Here is a 24,296-nt window from a genome sequence, read left to right as displayed (position 1 = left end):
CTAAATTCAAGATAAACAACATCCACTGCTCTCAACTCATTTTCAATGCTAGCCATCCCACCATAGAAGGCTACTAAGCAAGTTTAGTGTGATTTCCCTTTCATAAATTCATGCTGATCACTCCCAGTCAACTTCTTGTCTTTCAGACATTTTGAAACACTTTCAAAGATAATTTGCACCATCCCTTTCCCAGGGATCAGACTGAGAATGACCAGCTTTCACTTCCCCGGATCCTCCTTCTTGCCTTTCTCAAAGAGTCACATTTGCCTCCTTACAGTCCTCAGGAACCTCCACAAATTCCACGACCCTTCAAAAACAACTGAGAGTGTCCTAGCAATGACATCAGCCGACTCTCTCAGTAGGCAGTAATATAGATGTTCAAGCTCTACTTGATGCAGAATGAAGGTCATGAGGTGAAGATTATGAAGTTTTGAGCCCTATGGCTATTACTTGCCCGTTTGGATGTTATGTGTTCTTTGGTCATCAATCGCAATTGTCATTCAAGTAGAGGGTGACATGTAAATGTGCTGCTTTTCTAGACATGCCACTATCTGCGAGGAGTTGGGGTAAAGTAGAAGAAATCTTGCCTCTAGTTAGCTCAGCCTTTTTATGATGCCACTGCTGTTCAGTGAACAGATCTGGGGACTGAGTCAGAGCTCACCAATTCATTATGAAGTGATTTCTCTCCTCCCCCGTTTGGAAAGAACAGAATGGAAAAAGCATGATTCTGCTCACTTCATCTCTGCACTAATGCTTTAATACAATGGTAGCAGATGGATAAGTGAAAACAGAATACATATTTTCTCACATCTCAAATACCTATAGTACAGAGATTGCTGTGAGGATAAAAAAACACTTATGTCAGAGAGAGAAAATGATCACACACGCTGACTTAATAGGAACCACAGTTAGCTATGTACTTTTTAGTGGAAGAATACTCTCAAACTGGGATTTTAAAAAGAAATTATGATTTCATACATTTGACAAAATGCTTAAAGAAAAATCCTCTCTATCAGATTTAATATCATCATGGCTTGACTTCACGAACGAAGATTTGGGAAACTCATCATAAAAGTACCCAAGTACTTACAACAACCTATTCCCCAATTCATTTTAAATCCAGCATGTTCTATCCAAATTGCAGGTTCAACTGGAATATAATTCTCAATAACACCATCCTACTACTATAATCTATAATATATTATGCATACTAGAATAATGTATACTGATATCTTTGTTCTGATTCCACCAAATGAATAAAAATTGTCACCTGAGTGATATCCACTAATCCTCAAAAATATTGTGTTTTGCATTTCACTGACCTGCAAAGATCTCTCTTGCTACTCCAAGGGTTTGTCATATTTTTCAATGATTTCAGAGTTAAAAGAAATTTCAGTTTGAAAATTACCCTTGCTTCTCTCTCTGCATCCAGGGTCCCACCAACTTGTTCCTGAAGCAACGCATATGCTCTTTGCAAAGCTTGATACTCTCTTGTTAGCTGGCAGAATCTTAGTTCAGCTTCTTCTTTAGGTGTGGTCTTAATGAAAAGGGGGGGAAAAAGTAGTTTTGTATAAATATATATGATAACCGGTTTGTTTATATAAACACAAACACAATAAGTAACACATACTGAGTCTCAAAGTAAAGGTTTAAAGAACTTAATTGGAAATGGAAGAAAGGTTGATATGAGAATGATGCAGAAACGCACAAATCAGTAACTATCGATCTTACAATTTCTGGACAGGGTAAGCAGCAATGTATAGAAATGGGAAGAAACTGACTGGGGAAAAATTAGAGGGAATTGTTTTAGGCACCACTGGCTTCAGCAGCTCCAGAGCCACAGGAGTTTCAGAGGTGTTTGTTCTATTTACCATGCAGTCCATCACTCCCTCCTTACTCTTTTTTCTCTACAATGCCAGGATAAAGTATTTTGCCAGCACAAGCAAACTAATTCAGAATTTATTTAAATTATTTCAAAAGCCATAAGGTTGTTTTTTAAATCCCCTCACCCCCCCTTGTTTTTAAGCATGAAGTACTTTAATGTCTTAATTTTCTTTTAATTTTGAGCAACTGACATCAACACTTTCAAGGTCTTTCTTCTAATGCTGAGAGCAAGAAATGTCCTTCCCTTTAATTAATTTTTGCTCCAGGAACTCAAGCTCCAAGGAAAAGAGATTACAATATTATTAGATACTAAACCTAGGAAAATAGGAAGCTTCTTGTGACTGAGGAGTATTAGGCTCAAGTTAGTCAACAGGAAAGAAAGATGAAAAAGAGCATCACCTAATTCATGCTTTGTCCTTGGCCCTGTAATCTTTTAAAGTAGGCCAGCTGCACTGTATATCACAGAGCAGAGACAAAACATGTCAGTAGGTATTTACTACGTATGATCATTTAAGCTTTAATGAATTCAAAAGCCTCCCTGGGTATTGCAAATAAAGGAAGAAAATCCTGGTTGTATCAAAACAGTCAAATAAATGGTAAGGTTCAAAGGCAAACTATTGTCTAATAACTACTGACTTTTAGCAAAGCAACGTGCCTATTAATTTTCTTTTGACTATTAAGAAAGGGTTTGAGAAAAAAAACCATTTTATTTTTCAGTCCACTATCTGCCAGATCTGTCAGGCAGAATATTATCTTATTAATTGTACTGCAATGACTGTGTAAGTGTTACTGGACTTGAAACAAAACAAAGCAATTATCTGCCAAATCTCTCATAGTTCCTGCAGCAGAATAGCTAAAAGAAACCCAACAAAACAAAACAAAAAAAAAAGCTTGTATTTATATTCCATGTCTATTGTTACAGAACTTAAGAACAATTCAGCTACTACTTACATCTTCCAAATCTTCTTCTGGTGTTGCCGGTGTCCTGTCGGTTTTATCTGTGTTATATGAAGTTATAGATGATGTTTCTGAATCAAGAGATTCTTCATCAAATCCAAAAAATGTCTCCACAACATGCCTCTGAAAAGTTAGTTTTTCTTAGTTACTAGCAAAACAGCTGGAAAATCCCCATGACCCAGTAAGCAGTAGCCATGATCTTCTCTGGCCATTATTTTAGTATTTAGGAATAAAAAAAGTTCCACTAAACCCTTGTTCTCTGATTAAATGAGCTACTTATTTAGTATCAGCCGTATAAGAACCTCCGAGGACTGAAGTGCACATAGCACTGGATAATTTCCAATAAAATCATGTTCTAGCAAAAGTATGAAAGTTAATTATCAAAATAATATCATCTTACAAGAGCCAGAGTAGAGGAATGCAACATCTTTTCAGAAGTAAGTAACCCAGTATGATGCAACACATCAGATGTGGAACCAAAAGAGAAAAATATTCTGAAGAACAATGTGGAGCAAATATCATCAGTCATACTTATTTAAAAAAATAAAACAGATTAGTTTGTAATACTTTTTTTGCAAATCCTTACTTCAAAGTGTAAATTGTTGGCTTCCATTTATTTTTTCAATACCATTATCCTGATTTTTTTCAAAAGGTTGCTCTAATATTATGACCAACAAAAAAAATATCAGCCAAAAAAAAACCCCCAAAACCAAAACTATGCTTGGGCAAGACCAGTATTTCAATGAAGATATTAAAAAGTTACAAAATGTACTCAATTAAATGCATGCTTACAGAAAACTAGAGAAAATGAGTAGCCAATGGATATGAATAGCATAATACTCATTGTGAAAAATACATTTCATATAAAATATCACAACTGCAATAATTCATCATTTTGAGACCTCTTTCTATCATTTTCCTAACATATGCTCAGAAATCAGTAAATTTCCACAGAGAACACTGTTAAAAAATATAAAATTGCATAAACATTCAATTAGAAAAACAGTTTTTCCAGTATTTCTCCTTCCAAAATAGCAAAGTTAACTGATATTAATCAATAGAAAGCCAAACATCTTATTAGACCATAAAAGTGTTCTAATAACCCAGCACAAATTCAAAGAAGCAGGAAAATTAAGAAGATACAAAGAAAAACTGTCTATCCATCACTATTTTTGGCACTGCCTTGGCATTAAATCCCAGATCTTGATGTCACAGGGTTTGGTTTGGGTTTTTTAGATATAAACTATAGTCTGTATGTGAGGAAAAAAAAATAGCCCTATTCATTAAAAAGACTAAACGATGAAAGACATTATCAGTTATTATTAATTCAGAATATCATGGTGCTTCTCGGTAGCCAAACTGAGTAGAATTGTGAGCTATCAGTTTCATTCAGGATACTGAAAAGTTTTATTTTACCCATAATGCCTTATGATGAATTCCAAAGATTTACCTTTCCCTGCAGTTTTCTAGACTTACCTAACTGCATACATTCTGCCAGTATGTCTACAAAGTACAGCTTTCACTTTCTCACAAAGCTTCATAATGCTTAATATTTTCTTTTGGCTCAGCACAGGTCTTATCAACAGCCAAAATACTCTACCTTGATTTAAGTGGTACCATAAAATCAAAACAAAATCAGAGTTATAGCACTAAAACCCTGTAAAGACACATTACTCTTCCCTCATTTGCTTAGGAAGCACAGTGACCCTTTTAATTCCAACCTTTATTGAAAATTTAAACATTCTCAATAAACAAATCCCAATAAACAAAAGATTCTTTTATGTTGATTTGTACATCTCTTGTTTCTGATTTATAACTTCCTAACTGAGAAATAGTCATATAAATTGCTGAAGAATTCTGATTTAAATTCTAACACTGACTACTGCCATGCTTTTTATAGCAAGTATTTTGCATGTGGATTTCTATCAATGTTTTTAGACACTTTTGAAGGAAATGTATACATTAATATTCTAACTTCTACAGAAGCATGCTTGGTAAACTTTGAAATTTAGAATGTCATAAATTTCATTGTCATAGTGACACAGACTATATTATATGTTAATTTCAGTATACACCCATCTTTAATGGTTTGGATTAGATATATTTACATATAAATAACCTGATTTCTCTGTTGCTAAAGTAGTTTCACTTTACATTTAAATATCTTATTTCCAAATACTTAATCGCACATGATAACAATGACCCAAGATTAATTTCCTGGTGAGCTAAATCAGCAACTTCTTACCTTCATGCTTATATGTCATTTCTTGGCAGCCAGAAAAATACAGGCACACCAAAACACAGAGGCAGATAAAAAAGGAAAAATACAAAACAAGAAGTATGAACTCCATCACACCAACTTGCAGGCTTTCTACTGTCACCAATACAGTTTATATATTCAAGTTTAAGTAAAGAAATGAATCCATAGTCCTGAATCTTCCAAACAAACTCAACAATTATGTCTTCTTTTCATATGTGTGACTCCATCAATCATGAAATCATTTTGACTCCTTTCTGTATGTAAAAAATAGACAAAACCACCAAAATACTGTCCTGGAGTTTCTTACTTATTTCACTACTAAAATTGGTGGAAAAAAAAAAAACCCAAAACAAACCACCAACAAGCCAACATGCTTTAGACAGCAAAAAAGGGTTTAATTCTGGTACATCTTTTTCCTAAGGAGTCCAATAGGATGTTAAAATAAAAAGCCCAACAAAACACACAACAATAAAACTACAACACCAAAAACCTACTATCCTACAGTACCTGACTATAGAGTCATTACACTACTCCCTCTATACACTCTGCTGCCACAGAGGCTCATCCCACTGAGCTGCTCCTTTCTCCAGGGAACCCAAGCTGGTTGCCAGCACTGTGTTATGGACTCCTATGCCCCTTGGTGATTAAAAGAGTGCTCATAGTTGCACTAGCAACAGTAACCTAGTGCACCTACAGAGCTCCAGAAATAACATAGCCATCTAACTTCAGAAACAAACGAAATTAAATCCTTGGTATTTTCAAAAGCTTCTCAGATGAACTGAATTTATTTAGACCCAATTGGACCATAAAGACTACTGGACTGGACTGAGAAATCACTCAAAGGTGTCTCCAAGATGGAGAAAGACATGTCATGGGTTCTATCCCAGTTGACAGGACTCACCCTCAGGAAAACATTCATAGAAAACAAACACAAACACTGTCCAGTCAGAGTACCTCAAAAGTTAAGGAAGCAGGAGCGTAAAAGTACCTGTTTAGAAGAAGATGCAGCAGGAGGTGAGTGTAGGTCTTTACCCTATGCAACAAGTTTTTGTCTATTAGAACAAAATAGGAATCTTTTCATACCTTCTAGTCTGGCTTATCTGAACACCTTCATGAAAACTAATTCTCGTCAGTTATTTCCTTTATCACTTTGTCAAGGGAAGCAGGACACAGCTGGAAATAGATCCAACTCCAGCAGCCAAACCTGATAATTTGCAGTGCTGGGTTAAATGAATTCTACCTTTTTATTCAGATTCCTGAGATAGGTTGTTAAACCAGAAAGGCTGAAGATGATACAAACCAAACAGCCCATCTGGATAAGTAGCTCATTCTACATAGATTGTTTAAATAAAAGAAAAAAAAACCTGCTGGAAAACTGTAGGAAACACAGCTTCCTTTGAGATTTTGATCCTCACATAACCACATAGGTGGCATGGAAGGAAACTAGCCTGTATGCCAGGACTGGATTTTTAGAAGCTAACATCAATAAATGCTTAAAATGAAAGTCAACACTGCATATTCGTGTGAATAGCCTACAGGATTATACAGTGGCAGGTAATAGGACACTAACAAATACATTATTGATTACTTCTTTCCTGACAGGCAATGGAATAAGTAGCAGGAGATATGCCAATTTATTCTTTCTGGTGTATCTATCATATTATAAATAAGAAGCAAAGTCCTACTAACTCTGCAGCTCACATGAACACAATTCTTGCAGTAATCTCTGCAGAAGTCCCTCAACCACAGTATTCTTACCACATGAAGAATAGCACCATCACAATTTTTTAATGACATCATGTACATTTTCCTTCAACTTTCATGTTCAACTCTTCCTTTAGGCAATAATGAACATAATAAGAAACTAAAAAAGCAACACTTTGCACAACATCAAATAGGTAAAAGGAAAGGGTACAGAGTCCAGGCCAGTTGAAGTTCTACTAACAGAAAATATTTGTAAGACAGAAGTGAATAGTTATGGAAGTGTTCAGGCTATTGAAATTAATATCACTAGTTACTAGCTCCTAAAAATTAAATTAACTAGTTTTGTTTCATTAGAAACTTTACAGTTTAGCAAAAGTTCTTAATTAATTTAAAACTGGAAAAGGCCTAATAGTCAGATGCAACTGCAAAAATTACAGCATTAGTTCCCTATATATATATATATGTCCTGTTTTTAAACTTAACACACAAACTTCCAGGTATACTACATCAAGAAAGAACGGTTCAGGGTTACTGTAAATATATTTGGCATCTGTCAGCTTTCCATTACATATCACAGTAATGTGTGCAAGATTTACTGTAACTGGTGAATTTTTCTTCATATGTAAAAGACACATCATTATTAGTAGTAATTTGAAGCAATAACTGCTGAAACAAAGAAAGAATCCCAAAGGCTAAATTCTTCAAAATACAGGTATTGCAGAATGCAAAACAATAAAAAAGCACCACCTGGAGGTCACTAGAAATATGCTGTGCAGAACACACTGACAACAAGCACCGTTTGTGACAGAATACATCTTAAGCTATAATGTAGATGGCAATCATCTCTCCACAATTCACTTCCATTTTTTCCCTCTTATCCCATTCTCCACCCTTCACATGCTCCAGGCTGCTAACGTTCAACTCCAAAAAAACCCAAAATATTCAGCAAAATTAACTACTTTAAGCAGGTGTTACAATAAACACTAAAATTACACTCTGAAGCAAGACTTTTTTGTTTCCTCAAACTAAAATTTTCTCTTGCAATTCACATTCTAGAACAAAATAATTGCTAGGGAAAAAATAGTTGGAATCTTCTTATTTGTACATCATATACAGAAACACCATTCCAATAACACTCCTAGTATGAGTTAAAGTTTTCAGTTGTGATTAAGCAGTAACTTGGTACAAGTATTTTAAAGGGTATGTTTTCTTTTAAAAGGACTAGGTATTTGTCCTTTTAAATGTAGGTTGCTTCAAGTCATTACATGATTTAGGCCTCAAACTACTTGAGTATTTAGGCCACAGTGTAATTGTAATTACCCTGTTTATTTAAAAAGAAACCCCAAACAAGAACATTTGTGTGAAGCACAAAATTGCAGCTCCTGCATTCATCCTAAGGAAAAGCTACTAAGCACTCAGCAGAGAAAAGCTGAAAATTATATGATTTTTTGTCATTAACTTAAGCAGAGCATTAATTTCAGGCAGTATTTGAAACAAGTGTTGTTCATAACAGAAATGCAAGGAAAACCAAACTTTTACTCACCTTTGGAGGCTTCAGACTTTTCCTCCTCTGTTTTTTAGATCGTAATAACCGTTCCCTTTCCTAGAAGGAAAGAGAACATTATGGTACAGGTTTCTTTCAAAACATATTTATATATGTCTAACACAAAGAAATATGATTAAAATTTTCTTTAAGCCTACGGTAAAGCTTATTAGACATCAATATCTTATTAAAGGCAATGTCTTTATTATTTTGAATAACACCATGTTGATTTAACACCATGACGAACTGCATCTTTATCCTTTCCACAAACAAACCTTCAGCCATGTACTTCACACATCTGATAGAACTTGGAAAGAAAATACTTTGTTAAATACTGTGCACAGATTTCTTGACAGTTCTTTTGACTCCTTTACCAAGAAGCTCACTATGGAAACAGAATTCACATTCTCACTCCAGTATTCAACTACCCTGAAGAAGCAGGATTGTAGCCAAAAATGAGTCCAGTCTTAGCAATTACAGGTCATTATATCAGTTATACTCCCACATACAAGCATGCATATGCAGGTATAGCGTTACATGCGACTTATCCTCTAGGGCAAAAGTCTCAAATCCAGAGGCACTGTGTCAACTTGCTGTCTTTTACTAATACTGAGACTTTAGAACAAGACCACATTTAACTATATTAGAACAGGAGGAGTTTATAACTCGAAAAGTGCAGGGATTATGAAAATTTAAGTTCAAGGATACTGCCATGAATTCCAAAGGAGGAAGAAGAGAAGGTAAAAATGCAAAGAAGCAAGCAAAAAAAGAACCCATCAGCCCAGGAAGTGAGTGCTCTGTCCCCTGGCCTTTTTCCTGATTCATTTCTTAGCTCTACATCTTTCTTTGCAGCACCTCTATTTTTAAAAGAACGATAGCAATTCCAAGCTCTTCTCTGACAGTTATTGCTCACTGCATGGTACTATTCTATTCAGCGCTATTTGCTTTACATTCAGTTCAGAAACTGGACAAATAGGAAGCTGCCAGTGGAAATCACAATAAAAGAATTTATCAGCAACATTCTTGCAGGAATGAAGTTTTGGAAATATGGAATAATTAAGAAAAGTACAACAACTTATATAGCACCTTTAATACGTGGCGTTCAACATAAAGAAAATAATGACTGACAAGGTAGAATGGAGCCAGTATCTAAAACTGTAGAATAATAGAATAGAATATAGAATTGAGCTAAAGCTGAAAACATACAGTGGAATTTCATAGTGTTGGAGAAAAATGCTCCCTCCTCAGGTAGCTGGTTAAAGCACAATCCCTGATGTAACCTGGGTATCCTGCCTCCCAAGCAGGTGTCCAAACAGTTGAATTTCAGTGCAGAACGAGCAACATTTCCAAAATTCCAATTTCTTCATGCGTGTAATCTTGTTTGTATGAAAACCACATAATTTTCTCTCAATAATACATGAAACTACAAGAACATTTATGACCCCAATTAAAAGACACCATTTGCTGAAACACTAGCATCTTTTGCAGTCATCTGACAGCTTTCCTTTTAAGAACTGACCAGAACGCCACTGTTGTGGAAGAACTCAAGTTGATATGGCTTCATCAGCACCAAAGATATCCTACAAATGATGTTGTCAATCAGTTCAGACAACCCTATTGCCCAAGACCATTGTTTTGGTCTCAGCTGGAGTTAAGCAGATGATTTTTGTGTAAATCAGGTATGTGACATGTGGGTCATTCTTGATAATTATGATAAATTTGTATTCTGTAGTGGTGCAGTTGGAGCCAGAAAAAAATAGCTACAAAGCATAATGGAAGTGCACAGTTCCACTGCATTCATATCAAAACCAAAACATCAGTTATTTTGTACTGCCAACCAAAGTACTCTAATTAATTTAACTTAGTTCTGCAAGTGAAATAATATCTGTAAATAGGAAACAAAGTAAAAATGAAACCACATTTTTAAATATTTATTTATTTTACTTTTACACTAAACACAAGTTAAAACTATTTGACCAAAGTCAGGATACAATATATTTCCTCAGCTTACTGGCTGAGACAGCAAAAAAAGAGTCCTTTCATATCCATTTTACACTGAAATATGTGACCTTATATCTACCGTATACTGAGAATTTAGTATCACGTCAGTTTCTTTCTATACATTTGTATTTGGAAGGTAAGACACAGTACTCTATGAATCAGACCCTACATCATAGTCTGAGTAACATCCGACTATGACACTGAAGAATGAATGCAGACAGCAATCTTTGGCACTGATTACAGAGACAAATCCTGGGTCAAAAAATCTCAGAGGAACTGCCAAGAATAAAGACAATGTTCCAGAAAGAACAATGCAGATCTTGCTGTCTTATTCTTTTTGATTTTCTGTTTTAATTTTCAATGTTGTTCCCAATTCTTTAATTTTGTGTTTAGACAGAATGATCTTAAATTCATTTTACCATTTTTGTAGCAGTCAGTAGCACTAGTTGAGATGCTCCGAGTCTGCCTGGGTTACAGATGCCAGTACCAGAAGTGTGTATCATAAGTTGCACTAAATAGCACCTCTAACACAACTCTAAAGTGTCCTGATCAAAAAATGTAAACATTTATGAGCACCATCTTAAGTAGCCTTCAGAGGGTAGCAGCTGTGCAATTCTAATCTTAAACTATGCTGCTACCTTTGGCTAAATGAGCCGTGCATATTTCTCTCCATTTGTTATAAGGACAGCTTGTGCACTCAGCTCAGCTAGAGATGCTTAATTAGGTGAAATTAATGCCATCCTGCATGTTCCTTTCTTTTAGGAGAACTTCTAGATCAGGGAAGTAGTTGGGTTTCCACCAGGGTGCACATCTAACACACTTTTACTGCTGAGTAAAAGGAAGACATCCTTTCCTTAAGTTTCTCAGTTGTTGACAGCCAGTTCTGTAAGGTGGATGGACTGATGCACTTCTTTTCACAAGCAGCTTGTAACAGGTAAATACTTTATAACACAGAGATTCATAGACATTCCAAAGAACTTCATTCACTACCTGAGAAATAACAAAACCCCTTCAAAACCAAGGAATTATTCCTGTATCACTGCTACAACTGACATTAAAGTATTACTCTCAGATCTTTAGTTTGCCTATAGATGTGTGTGCATGCACGTGTGTATACCAGTCATGAGCATTACCACTGTGAGATCATCAATAACATGCTGCTGTTCTTTGACTTGCAGTCTAAGGAATTCAATTTCTTGTTCCTCTCGTGTGCTGCTGAGATCATTCAAAGACGTGTGCCTCTTCAGCACCGGTTGTGCAGATAACTTTTCTTTCTACAGAAAGTAAACATAAAGTGTGTACTCCAGTAAGAGATAAAGCTTCTTTCAACAACAACAACAAAACATATTACACATTCTGCATGTCTCAGTGTTAATCAATGCCATGGTTTTGACCAAGCCGGTAACTCTGTACCATGCAGCTGTTTGTGGCTGGGGATCCATTTGCATCCAGGGCAGGATGGGGAGGAGAACCTTTTGCATAAGATACCTTAAAACAGAATCAAAGACCATAGTCTGGGACAAAATTAACAAACAAATGAACTCAATGATCTAGCATAGTAGAGACTTTGTCACAAGCACTCAAAATTCAGTTCTGAATTCTAATAATAAAACCATCATTTATTAAAGCTGATGTTTAGTCATAGGCTTTAAAGGCATCCAAACAAATTTTATCCATCTATGATCCTTTCCTTTAATCAGCATGAACTGATACAACACAAAACCCATGCCACACTGAACTCAGAATATGAATATTCAGATGCATTGACTGAATGTGACAGCTATGCCGTCCTACTGCTGGGTCTCTGAAAAGTCTCTGTTAGAGTAAAAGGCTCTACAGCACTTTTACCTCAAAGTAACTGTGTGCAATGTGTTCTTATAACATGATGTCCTAGATGATTACTTACCAGTTCTACATTTTCCCTTGATAGATTTTTTATTTTCTCTTCCATTCTCTGGATACATTGCAGCATATCATCATTTTTTTTGCTCATCCTCTTATTTTTTTCTACCAAAGGCTTCAGCTGACTTTCTGTCTCCCGACAACGTTTCAGCTGCAAAGGGCAAAGGAACAAAGTTAGCTGTGCTTTACTTTATAGTTATAGGAAAGAAGAATATGAGTATTTTCACTTGACTTCTTTCTTCATGCGTAAAGTTTAGTTCCTTTTTTAAGTGTCATTTATTACAGACTACTGTTGAGCTAAGTACTACAGGATCCCAAATAACTAAGACACAGCTTTTTTGTGCAGTCTACAAAAACACTAGATCTGGTCACTGGATTTTGCTCTTGGAAAAAAATGATCTGTTTTCTTGAAAATCTAATCTCATTATATATAATCTTCTTGTGACCAACTAGGTTTCTATAGTAGATATTTTTCACCAATTTAGCTATCCCTTAGTAGGAGTAAACTCTTCTTCCTCTACTTTAAAAAAAAAACCTTATGCCTAATATGTAATTAGAGCAATGAGAAAGTCAGCCAGAGGGCACAGATTCAATCTCAGCACTCTGCTGACATTTTCAGTCTGCTCAATTTTGTTCCTGTGGTTTTATGATGTTAGACAATTACGTGAAGCAAATTACTGCCCTTCCTTCCACTTGTGTGTATTCAATAATTCATTTTTTTTTATTTCATTAATGCTTGAGTTGCTTTGTTTGTTAAAAACCAAAAAAAAAGAAAAAAAGGAAAACAGGAACAAAAAAAAAAAAAAAAACCCAAAAAACTATCTTCCCCAATCAAAAGACTTAAATTTACTGAGTTTTAGCTGGAAATGAGAAAAAGATAATCTTTATCCTGAGATAATTTCACTGAGCGTTTAGCTTTCTGACTCATTCTAAGAAGAAAAACTATTTTTCACAATGCTTAATCACACAACCTTACTGATATTACTGTTTTTTTCTAATATTGTCTCACAATATGATAAAACCTTCTCCATATCTTTTCCAAAATATTTTTCCAAGTCAAGCATCAAGAAGAGCATTTGACTGAGTCATACACGCCTTCCATCTAGAGGGACACTGAAGATGCTGCAGCACTCCAGCATTCTTCAGGGATTTTTCAAATTACTTTTGTCCACAGAAAGGATTAGGAGCCTGAATTGTCTTTATATAACGCAATCTTTAAAAAAGACAAGATGTTCTTGAGTACAGAGCAGAGAAAAGCAACTGTACCAGTAAAAGTGGGGAAGAGAAAGTAAAAGAAAAACTCCACTCAGCACCTATGCAAAGTAAAGAAAAAGACGAGCGATATGCAGGCTTAAACACATGCTCAGCTTACCCCAAGAAACTTAAATTGTTAATAAGGAATCAAATTTTGTCATATGAAAGGGCAGTTTAGACTGCACAGCTATTTGAAGAAGAAAAGTTTAAAGAAAAAGGCATGATTATGTTCTCAATCTAATTTTAGTCTAGTGCTGTTCAGTTGACTTCACTAATGTAGAATCAGACAAGATGTTGCACAAGAAAATGTAAAATGTTAGTTCTTCTGATAATCTTTAACTGAACTAAGCCCTTTCATCATAAAGCAAAGGCTTCTTATCTCAACATGAAGAGCTATGACAAAGCAAGGAGGAGGATGTCAATGCTTCACTTACCTATAGGACTAACACATGGCAAGAGTGCCCTCCGCTTCTGCCCTCACCATACATAATAGCATTATTTTAGAATCAGATACATAGGTTGCATGATGGAAATATTTCATCTGACTAGTATGAAAAAAATCTTTTCTTCTACCACTAGAATTATGGCATTACAAGAGGATGTGTAAAAATTTCTATTGTTAAAACACACTTCCCATTGCAGTCAATGAGTTTTACTGCTAACCTCAGTACAAGCAATTACATAGTTATGCAAGTTAATAAAAATTCATTCTTAAAATTCCTGTCTTATTATTTCTTTTCAAGTTACTACCACTCTCCTAGGAGAATTTCCCTTACTTAAGGGATTTCCCTTGAGAAATAGCAGATTTTTTTCATCAGTAACACAAGAAAGCTTTTTTTAACACCCAGCCAGCATAAGCATGTCATAAAACTGATGTCAAATTTAAACAAGATTAATACAGTGATCTAAATGCACAGACTATGCATGTTTTACACAACATCATTACACAGTGCCGCAGGCAAGCTACCACTCCATTTTAATACAATAACCCCAAAGTAAAGTTATATTTTTTTATTTTTCTGCAGCAAGATAGATTCCATCCATGTTTTTTATGGTCACAAAATGAATTTCTATAGAAATCACCGTTACATCTAGTTATAATTGATTGTGGCAAACCACAACTAATTTGTAAATTATTTATGAGACTGACTTTCCAACATTAAATCTTTTACCATAAAGATGCCCTCCCAGTCACCATCTGTGTTATTACTAATTAATTTACCAGTTCATTTCTTTCATCTGCTAAGAGAGTGTTTCTGTCTTCCAGCTTCCTTATTACAGCATTCAGTTCAGCAATTTTTAACTGAAATCTCCGCACATCTCGTTCATCCAAATGCTGCTCCTTTACATCAAAAACATATAGATATATAAAATTACCTTTCACAAATATTTCATTATCCATAATTTGACAGCATGGTTTAGCAATTAGATTGTGTAAATTTAAAATAGACTCATAGTTGATATCTGGAAAACTTACTTTAACTGACTGAAACTATCAGTCCGTGGAATCGCTACATAGAATCATACATGATATATCACATTAAAAGTGTCTACTTGTGCAATGTATGTAAAAGTTTAACAGTCAAAAAAAAGGCAGCTAGCAAAATAAATTTTTCATGTATTACTAGTTGTTACTCACCAGATTTCTTACTATCAGCTATAACATGTCCAGAGCATATGGCACAGATTAAAATCACATGGCTTGGTTTTTGAGAAGTATTACCTATTTGCCATTGGTTGAAATAATTCATAAAGTTATAAAATTAATAGCTGAGAAAATAATGGGTTCACAATGTAAATTCTCAAAGTTCTATATCCAAATACTTCTTCATCACTCTGTGAAATTCAAGAGGTCCAAGTTTTTCTGAATCATCAGTGAAACATCACAGTGCACTGCAGGGTCATTTACCATTAATTGCTCCTTCTACTATTTTAAAAGTAACCACAAAACCGATGTGAACACGCACGCAGCAATTACCCTGGGTTGAACTCCTGAAGAAAACACAGTTTGCTTACCAGACTTCCCATCAGTTCCGTGATATCCCCCACTCCCGCAGGCAGCTCTCTCTTCGGACTACTGTGGTATCGTTCTGCCTCCTTCACTTGGACAAGCTGTTCATCCAAAGCTTCTTTCTGAAGGAGCAGTTTCTGAGTATGGCCTGCCTGGACACCAATATCTTTCTCCAAAGCCAGAATCACTCTGTCTTTGCCTTTTATTTCATCCATCTGGAAAGAAGTGAAAGAAGAAGGAAGTTTTGTAACATCTCCAGGTGTTCACTGCATGCATACCCACAAACAACATTTTGCTTCTCTCAGAATAAAAAGAAAATGCAGCTCCTCTGAACACTTTTCCCTCCCCTTATAAATGTTTCAGCCTTCACTTGATCATGAGTTTGCTCGGTACAGTCACAGCTCAAGAGAAAACAAAAACAAATGCAAATATACACTGAAACATAATTCATAGCCACTGAAATTATTCACTTCATTTAAGGACACATATGTCTATAAGCAGAAGAAAAACCTCAGTTCACTCTGTTTCAGAGATGAAACAGGGCTAGTACAAGGTAAGACAGACACACCCTTTAAAACTTACCTAGGTTTTGTTTTAAAGCTCGAGCCATACACATTTGCCCCTTTGTGACTCCCTCTTTATTACTGAAAATCACATGTGGTGAATCTCTTCACAGGCATTTAATAATTAGTAGCATATACAGGCACACACTTCTAAAATTAAAACCTCAAGCATACCTATGTATTTTATGTGCCCTTGTTATAAGATTCAAGTGAGAACTAGTCTGTGCATAGAAGGAAAAAAAGGAAATGCACATGACATTAGAATAAAGGGTAGGAATAAATAGTTCTTAAAGACCCTCTATGGTTACTGAACTGTGCTGTTCATACACCTCCATACCAAATAAAGCATACTGGTAGCAGTGATCCACTGCAGCTCTCATAGGATTTGTCCCTCACAGCATCAGTGTTAAATTCACTTTGGTACTATTCCAAATGCTAGGGGAAGTGATAATCCGCAGCAGTTACTATAGAAACAAATGTCTTAATAAGAATGTTAACTATTAACAAGATATTTATTGGAACTGTGCTGTATTTCCTTCAGTTTAGTAGTGTATTTTCTTCGCCAGCATAAACTCATCATATTATAACTTTATATGAGGAAAAATAAACCATGAACTTGTTAAATCAAATATTTGTTGTTAGAGTCCTACATCCACAGAAATCCTTTGTGTCAGGTACACAAAAAAAAAAAAACACCAAAACACATTAGAAGTAACTTATAGTTAAGCCTGAGTGATGTACAAGATTAACACAATCAGATTACATGATCAGATACAATTTGCTTCTTCAGAATTCTTGCCTTACTCCTTTCACAGTCTACAAAGCATGTGAAATCAGTTGGTGGACAGACCCTGAGTGGTAGGAGATGGCCTGGCTGAACCAAGCCATGCCATTATCTATATAAAATACAAAAAGGTTCAGATATGAAGTGAATAAAACTTGTCTAGACTAATTTTAAGTTCCAAATGGAGCTGATGCAGGTTGGTTCTGATGGAGCTTTCTTTTCTGATTTGGGAAGGCTGTTGGGTCTCAGCTCCTCTTCCAGTATGATACTTAATTCAGATTTGTGTGACTTTCAAGTATGCCAAAAAGGACTTGCAGGAAAAGAACGCACTTTTTATTAATGGAAGAATTTGCAACATGCAGGGTTTCAGAAGGACTGTGCAGTGAACAGCAATGACAAAAATTAAGCAGCTGCCTCATTTACCGAATGCTATCTGTCATGCACACTGATCTATCAGGGAGCCTTTGGGAGGAAAAAATGTCATGTAACTAAATACTACGGACAGTTTCACTTTCAATTACACAGGTGTTCACACTGAACATTTACGTTATTGAGATAGGAATTTGTCCATGCAAGGCATACATTTAACAAGGAAGAGCCAAAGTTACACAGGCAGCCTTGATTTTAGTTACCGAGTTAGCAGCACATTTTATAGTCCACATATTCTCACAACATAAATGGCAAATGGAGTGACATGGCTTTTAAGCTGGAAGAAAAAAAGAAAGCAACAATCTCGGTTCAGACTGCTGCTTGGTGGACCACCCAAAACAGACTGTTTGAAACAGATGTGGCCAGTGAAATCACACCCACCACATCCTTCACCCTTCACACACTTCCACAGATCAAAGCACACAGGCTCACACCCATTAAAAAGCAATTCCATGAAAGACAGTGGCTTTGGGGTGGGGGTCAGGGAAAGGCACAAGTGGAGGCAGAATTCCCCTCTGATCTTCCTACTAGTGTCTTTTTCTAACATTAAATCTACAATCTACACCTGGTGAAAGTTTTTGAAAAAAAATAATCCTATATTTCAGTCAAATAAAATAAAAAAATCTAGACACTGAAATTAATTAAAGTTAACAACGTAATAGCAATGACTACATGTATTTTTTCATTTGGGGCTTACATTTCAAGGTACAGGTAGGCACTAGAGAAACTCTGACTCACGTAAACATGCCCACGCACACACATACACAAAAATACACAGAGCATTGCAATAGTGCATAGCTTTTTATGAGCACAAGCTAGCTGGAAGAAGAATTTCTAAGCAACTAACTTTTTACATACTCATAAAGGTGAATAGAACTGCAGCAGTAACACTTCTGATTCAGAAGTCTGGGGCACAATACGGTTATCCTTTACTCAAGGAGGCAGTTACACCTTTGATTTCTCCAATGTAACTGCAGCAACCCAGCCAAAGTCTAAATTTTCTTAAATTTACCCCAATGCCCGACCCAAAGATTTAACAACTTTCTTCAGACTTGCACTCTACAGAGCAAATTTGTTCCATCCTCCTTATCTGCTTTCTTAACAGAGAGTACAAATTACTCCAGAGAGGGGAAAAAAAGAGAACGAGAAATATTTTACAGGGATGCAACATCCCTGAGTTCCACATGGGAGCCATAACAGGTCAAGAGGCAGGCAGGCAAAGAAAAAGGAGGTACAAGACTAGGAAAAGGGGAGATACTGTTTAGGTTTAAACTGAGCATAATCTGACAAAATATAGGTCAAGCACTCCCGAAAGACTTTAGCTTAGCCTAGTTTTATATTTTTTAATAGTTGTAAAAGCTCAAAGTCTCCATGTCACTGTATCACTGGAGAACTACTCTGTCCTCAAATTCTTGCCACATTAAGTTACATGAAAAAAAGAAGTTGGCAGCGTAAAGGAAAACCTCTTTATGCAATTAGACCATGTATTAAGGTCTTTATTTTAGTGGGGAGAGGAGTATCTTCCATTAGGTAAATGAAAATCAAAATGGATTAATCTGGGTTCCCTGCTGCTTGCTTTTTTGTTGTTGTTGTTTAAAAGCAATACAGTTGCAGCCAAGATTGCCTGGAAATCCACGTGGTCTACAAGAGAAGGAATCTTTTTTATGAGACCAAGTGACAGAGTTGGAAAGAAAGCTTTCAGGTGCACACACCCTTCAGCAGTTAGGAAGCTCTATGCTTAAAAGCTTCTCAACTTTTCCATCTCTGTAAGTTTGATTTTCCCACAAATTTTTGGTCACTTTCTCCCTCTGATACGTGTATATATGTACATACACAAACACATGCAGTGTACATATACATGTACACATCTATATACACGTGCACATTTTGAGATGTCTTCCAATTATCATTTATGAAAACTGTGGACAAGCTGAACATCATTGGATTTTATGATATTAAGTAAAATAATTACTGGTACCCTCATGACCTCTCAGGTTTAAATGTCTAACCCTGTATTCTATATGACTACAGTATTCCTTCACCAAACAGCATCCAGAATTTGTTACTTCCCCATGCAAAGCATTTCTTTCTTTTTCCTGCTTTTTAATGTCTGTTTTACATCACTACTGAGCTATCCCCAAACTATTTATCACTTACATAGATAAAGTTATCTTTGATTCTGTTCTCTGCCAGGTGTAACTTGATTGCATTTAAAGACTTTTTGCCTATCAGGTCTAAAATCCATACACACACAATTTTACCTATGTTATCCAATGTGAATGCTGCTGTTGAAGATGCTCTTTCCACAAAGCTCTCATCTCTTGATACTCTAGGCTGTTTCTCTTTTTAGTACATCAACAAAATTTACTCTGACAAAGCTGTTCACAGCCTGACTGGGGTCCATTCATCCCTTATCTAATATGAAGGAGCTATGTCTCCTCCCCAGTACCCGTTTGTCATATATGCAGTCATACATTTTCATGTTTTCTCCCATCCTACTGTTCCTACTTGAGGGGACACTCCAAAAATATCCATTTAGCTGCTGACTGACCTTCCTCAAATTCTTCCTATATCTTACACTTTCCATGGCACCTTTAAAGTACAAAGGAAACTATGAAAAACTAAATACTGCTTTTGTGTATTCCTCCCTGTACTACTATTTATTTGAGACATCTCACTAAGGTACAAGGGGTAAAGACCATCTTTCCTTCCTACATGTTCAGCACAATGAGATCCCATCCCATTCACTGGGCTATTGACATTATGTTATATCAAATAATAGGTATTATGTTAAATCAAATATATTATCCCAGAAAGGCCTTCCGCCTGGCTGCCTTGATTTAAAATTTGTTCTAAGTTTAGAACAAATTTGCCCACTTTTTACAGCTACACAACAGGATCACATGAAATCTTTTACATTCTGTTTTGCATGGCTTTAGAAGCATTTTAGAATAGCCACACTTTTTATGCATAGTACAATTCAGAACAAAACTTCTGTGATAGGAAGACAGTGGAGCAACATGAGGTTAGAACATTTTCAGTTACATGCTTTGACAAGAAAAGTAGCAGATATATCCTCTGAAAGAGGATTTTAAAGACCATCCACAAGCAGCTGTGGAGCAAAATTACTGAGAAATCATCTTGGATAGCATAAGTAACTCTGAAGCTCTCAGTTAAAAATCACAGCTTTCTAAAGTATTGTTTCATAATTAATGGGGATTGTGTTGCCCAAATGTCAGGTGCTAAACACAGCAATTGCCTGCACTATATCAGTGAAGAGCTAGCACTTATAGCCTGTGTCAAAATTAGTGTTTCCTAAGCACAGGTATCTAATCACCCACCTCCTAACAGCTAAGAGAAATAAGCAGAAATGTTTTAACAGTATTTATCAAGTATGAAATAGAACCAAGCCAGCCACTGGAAAAAAGCCTCCCCTGCCAACTATCCCACACTTCAATAGCTACAGTGAAAGAAAGTCAGAGACCTTTGGGGGAACTCTATTCTCTCACAAAGTTGAAAGAGAAATTCCCAGGGAATTAAAAGCCAGATCTATCAAGGCAGTCACATACTCAGTTTTCAAAGTGGAAAAAGCCAGCTGCTGCACTGCCAAGTGTCAGACCTTCCCCTTTGCTCATCCTTACCAAAGTGATCTCCTAGCCAACTGCAGAAGAGAATTCTGCAGTGCTCTTGTCCAGAAGAAATGTGATTAATCTTTATACTAGATGCTTTACACTGACAATAGGAATACCTTGACAGAAGGATTGTTAGTTAGTAGGAAAAGAAAAGCCAACACCAAAAAAAAAAAAAAAACAAAGAAAAAAAAAATCAATTGCAGATAGAACTAAATGGAATTACACCTTTTACATTTATAAAGGAACACTAAGACCTAACAACGCTATCCCAAGCTGAAAGCCCAGCTGGAGGGAAGAATAAAAGTATTCCTGTATTGTGCATAGCATTATGTGCGCCAGACATGGCCACCTATTTAAATCAATGTTTGCTGTTTATTTAGGAACCTTAGGGGAAGAAGGAGAAAAGATGCCAGCCATTCAGTGGAGAAGTAAGAATCTAGATATAGGTAGCCGGGACTTATTCTTAACTTTATATGTACCAATCATCAATATTTTATTCCCATAGCTTTTCCCACACATTTAAGTATGTAAATCTCATAAGTAAGGCATATTTTAAAAGTTTTGATAAATTATACAAGAAACACTACAGGGGCAGACAATTCCAGAACTTACTGATAGGAGGTTTCTCACACCTTTCTCAAAAGCTGTAGCTGACTACAGTCCCAGCTACAGGATCACTCCTGTTACCTATTACAAGTGTTCATTGACAGAGCTACAATGAGCAAGTAGTCAAAAAGATGGAAAATGTAAAAGGAGTAAATAATACAAACTTAAGGCGTTTTTTGCCCAGGTGCGATACCCTTCTGTGGCATTTGATATGATTCCATATTTTGTAAAAAGATATGAAAGTCAGATTTGTGACCTACCATAGCAGAGTCCTTAGGAAACACTAAGAAAAAACCACAAAAGGCTGAGCCTGCACTGCAAGAAAACTTCATTAGATATGCTTGATTCAGGAAAAAATAAGGCCTGGGTGGAATGCTGCATGGTTAGCTCCTGAGAGGACAAGCATAAATCTTCAGAGGATGGAAAGTAAAGTATTATTTGCAGTCCTAAAATGCTGGAGGTGGCGGATGGATCTTTGCAGATCAGCTCAGCCTTGGAATGCAGCTGAAACACGTGTCTCAAACAGATGGTAAAATCCAGGGAAGCAGCCTACAATTTGATATCAGCAGCTGCGTGTGAAATACATGCTGGTTTAAGTGACTGATAAGAAGCATGCTACAGCAGGCTTCACACAACCATGCATGACTGCACGCACTTGGATGATTCAAAATTCAACTTTTCAGTGTCAAAATTGAAGATTTTGGTTAGGAATCAAAACTCATATGTGCCGCCACAGAAGTGAACTGAGAAAAGCCAGGCTCCGTACTTCTTCTCAGGGCAGCAGAGGATCACAGAGTGCCCCAACTGTCCCTCTGCAGCAGAATTTTCAGAGAAGCAAAAGATCTCTGCATTTACCCCAACTGCTGAATGTAACCTAAAGATATGAATTCCACTGCCCTAAAATGGCAAAATCCTAGTAATGAATATGCAGGAGAAAGTACATGCTATTAGAAAATAATTGCCACCACTGCAAAGGATGTAATTTGGGGTTTCCTTTAGCTCCTATTATTTTTCATGTTTTATTGAAAAATAATTGCTGAATCTCTTGGAAGGTAAAAGTATCTTATTTGATCATCTAAATTTTATCCCTTACAAACTGAAGGGAATAACACATTTTAACGTCTTAGTCCATTGGCCTGGTGAAGAAATGGAATGCAGCATCTCCAAATGTGTGAATGACACAAAATCTAGGGGAGCTGTTACTACTCTAGAGGACAGGAACACCATTTAGAGGGGCTTTGATGTGCTGGAGAAATGATCCAAAACTCCTCATAAAGTTTGCCTAAAACGGATATAAATCCTCCCAGGGGCAGCATGTTGTATTCCTGCAGCAGAAAAGGCAGCAGAAAAGGACACCAGTTGAAGTTGGCAGTTCTTCAAGGGGCAGGATGAAAAAAAGAAAAGAAAAAAAGGAAAGACGCTGATGTCCTGGATGACAAGAGGGAAATGGGTCAATGATGAGAGCTTGCAGTGACCGAAGTTCACCTGATACTAAGCCAAATTGTGAAGATAGTATCCAGAAGACAGAAGTGATTTAGCCTTTCATTAAGCACTTGTGAAGCCACACCAGGAGCAGCACAGCCACTTTGTGGCTCCCAAGCACAAGAAAAGGTATTGACAAACTGGCACAAGTGCCATAAAACTGGAAGAAGGTCAGTAAGACCACTATGGGACTGCAGCATAGGGCGTTCAAGGAATAGGTGAGGGAGCCAGGCTTGCTCAGCCAGTGAAAGACTGCAGGATGCATTACAATTGCAGATATCAATTCAACTCTCTAAATATGGGGATGAATAAGGCAGACACTTCTCATAGAGATGTGTAGAAAAAAGACAGGGTAGCAATCAAAGGAAAGAGGAAGAAAAAAAAAAAACTACAGTGCCTGGGCACTGGAGCAGGCTGTCCCAGAGACTGCGGATCTCTGTCTTTGGAGATTTTTCAAGTTGCAATGGAGAACAACCTGATCAAACTTTCAACGCAACCCTGCTTCAAGCAGTGTATTTGATCTCGAGAGGACCCTGTAGTTAACATATGGAAGGCCAATGCTAAGCAATACACTAAGGACTTATGGATAGAAACACATTTAAGAGCTGTGTAAGGTTAAAAAACACTAAATTGTGAAGGACTGGAGTGGAAATTCAGATTTGTCCTGAACTGGAACAAATTAATTCTTAATTCTGAAAATTTGTTATCATAGAATCATAGAATAGTTAGGGTTGGAAAGGACCTTAAGATCATCAAGTTCCAACCCCCTTGCCATGGGCAGGGACACCTCGCTCTAAACCATATCACCCAAGGCATCATCCAACCTGGCCTTGAACACTGCCAGGGATGGAGCATTCACAACCTCCCTGGGCAGCCTACTCCAGTGCCTCACCAACCTAACAGGAAAGAATTCCCTCCTTATATCCAATCTAAACTTCCCCTGTTTCAGTTTTAACCCATTACTCCTTGTCCTATCACTACAGTCCCTAATGAAGAGTCCCTCCCCAGCATCCCTATATGCCGCCTTCAGATACTGGAAGGCTGCTAAGAAGGCTTTACTTTAGTCATGAGATACAGTGTTACACACAGATACAGAGCTGAAGCCATAGTTTTAAAGAATCACTATATACAGGTACACATAAACATACTCCACAAGAGGATTTTTCCCAGTGAAACTGGGATATTTACCTGTAAACAGTGCTTAATCTAGTAGCTTGAACTGCAGTCTTCCCAGTACTGCATTACATTTATTTGGCAAACACCAAACAGAAGAATGGGCCATGC

The 24,296-nt window shown here is 36.6% G+C and overlaps 2 protein-coding genes across 9 annotated transcripts in view; both read right to left on the bottom strand.

Annotated features, from left to right (window-relative positions):
• JAKMIP1 (janus kinase and microtubule interacting protein 1) overlaps window positions 1-24,296 on the bottom strand; it is a 135,479-nt gene that overhangs the window by 41,384 nt on the left and 69,799 nt on the right. For all 8 annotated transcript variants that reach the window (XM_061379895.1, XM_061379896.1, XM_061379894.1 and 5 more), the window contains 7 exons: window positions 15,522-15,731; window positions 14,728-14,847; window positions 12,256-12,402; window positions 11,483-11,623; window positions 8,349-8,408; window positions 2,836-2,964; window positions 1,409-1,537 (listed from right to left, as the gene is read on the bottom strand). In XM_061379895.1, coding sequence (XP_061235879.1) covers window positions 1,409-1,537; window positions 2,836-2,964; window positions 8,349-8,408; window positions 11,483-11,623; window positions 12,256-12,402; window positions 14,728-14,847; window positions 15,522-15,731 — 936 coding nt within the window. The remainder of the gene's footprint in view (window positions 1-1,408; window positions 1,538-2,835; window positions 2,965-8,348; window positions 8,409-11,482; window positions 11,624-12,255; window positions 12,403-14,727; window positions 14,848-15,521; window positions 15,732-24,296) is intronic.
• On the bottom strand, window positions 4,928-5,430 carry LOC133226388 (uncharacterized). The gene has a single exon (XM_061379912.1). The coding sequence runs from the start codon at window positions 5,190-5,192 to the stop codon at window positions 5,067-5,069; it is 126 nt and encodes a 41-aa protein (XP_061235896.1). The 5' UTR covers window positions 5,193-5,430; the 3' UTR covers window positions 4,928-5,066.

This window comes from Neopsephotus bourkii, unplaced genomic scaffold, assembly GCF_033783945.1.
Source record: "Neopsephotus bourkii isolate Nb327-2 ecotype Australia unplaced genomic scaffold, CSIRO-AGI_Nbou_v1 NB_1780, whole genome shotgun sequence".
Taxonomy (NCBI): Eukaryota; Metazoa; Chordata; class Aves; order Psittaciformes; family Psittacidae; genus Neopsephotus; species Neopsephotus bourkii.
Note: the sequence above shows the minus strand (reverse complement) of the source record. Positions and strands in the feature narration are given on the sequence as shown.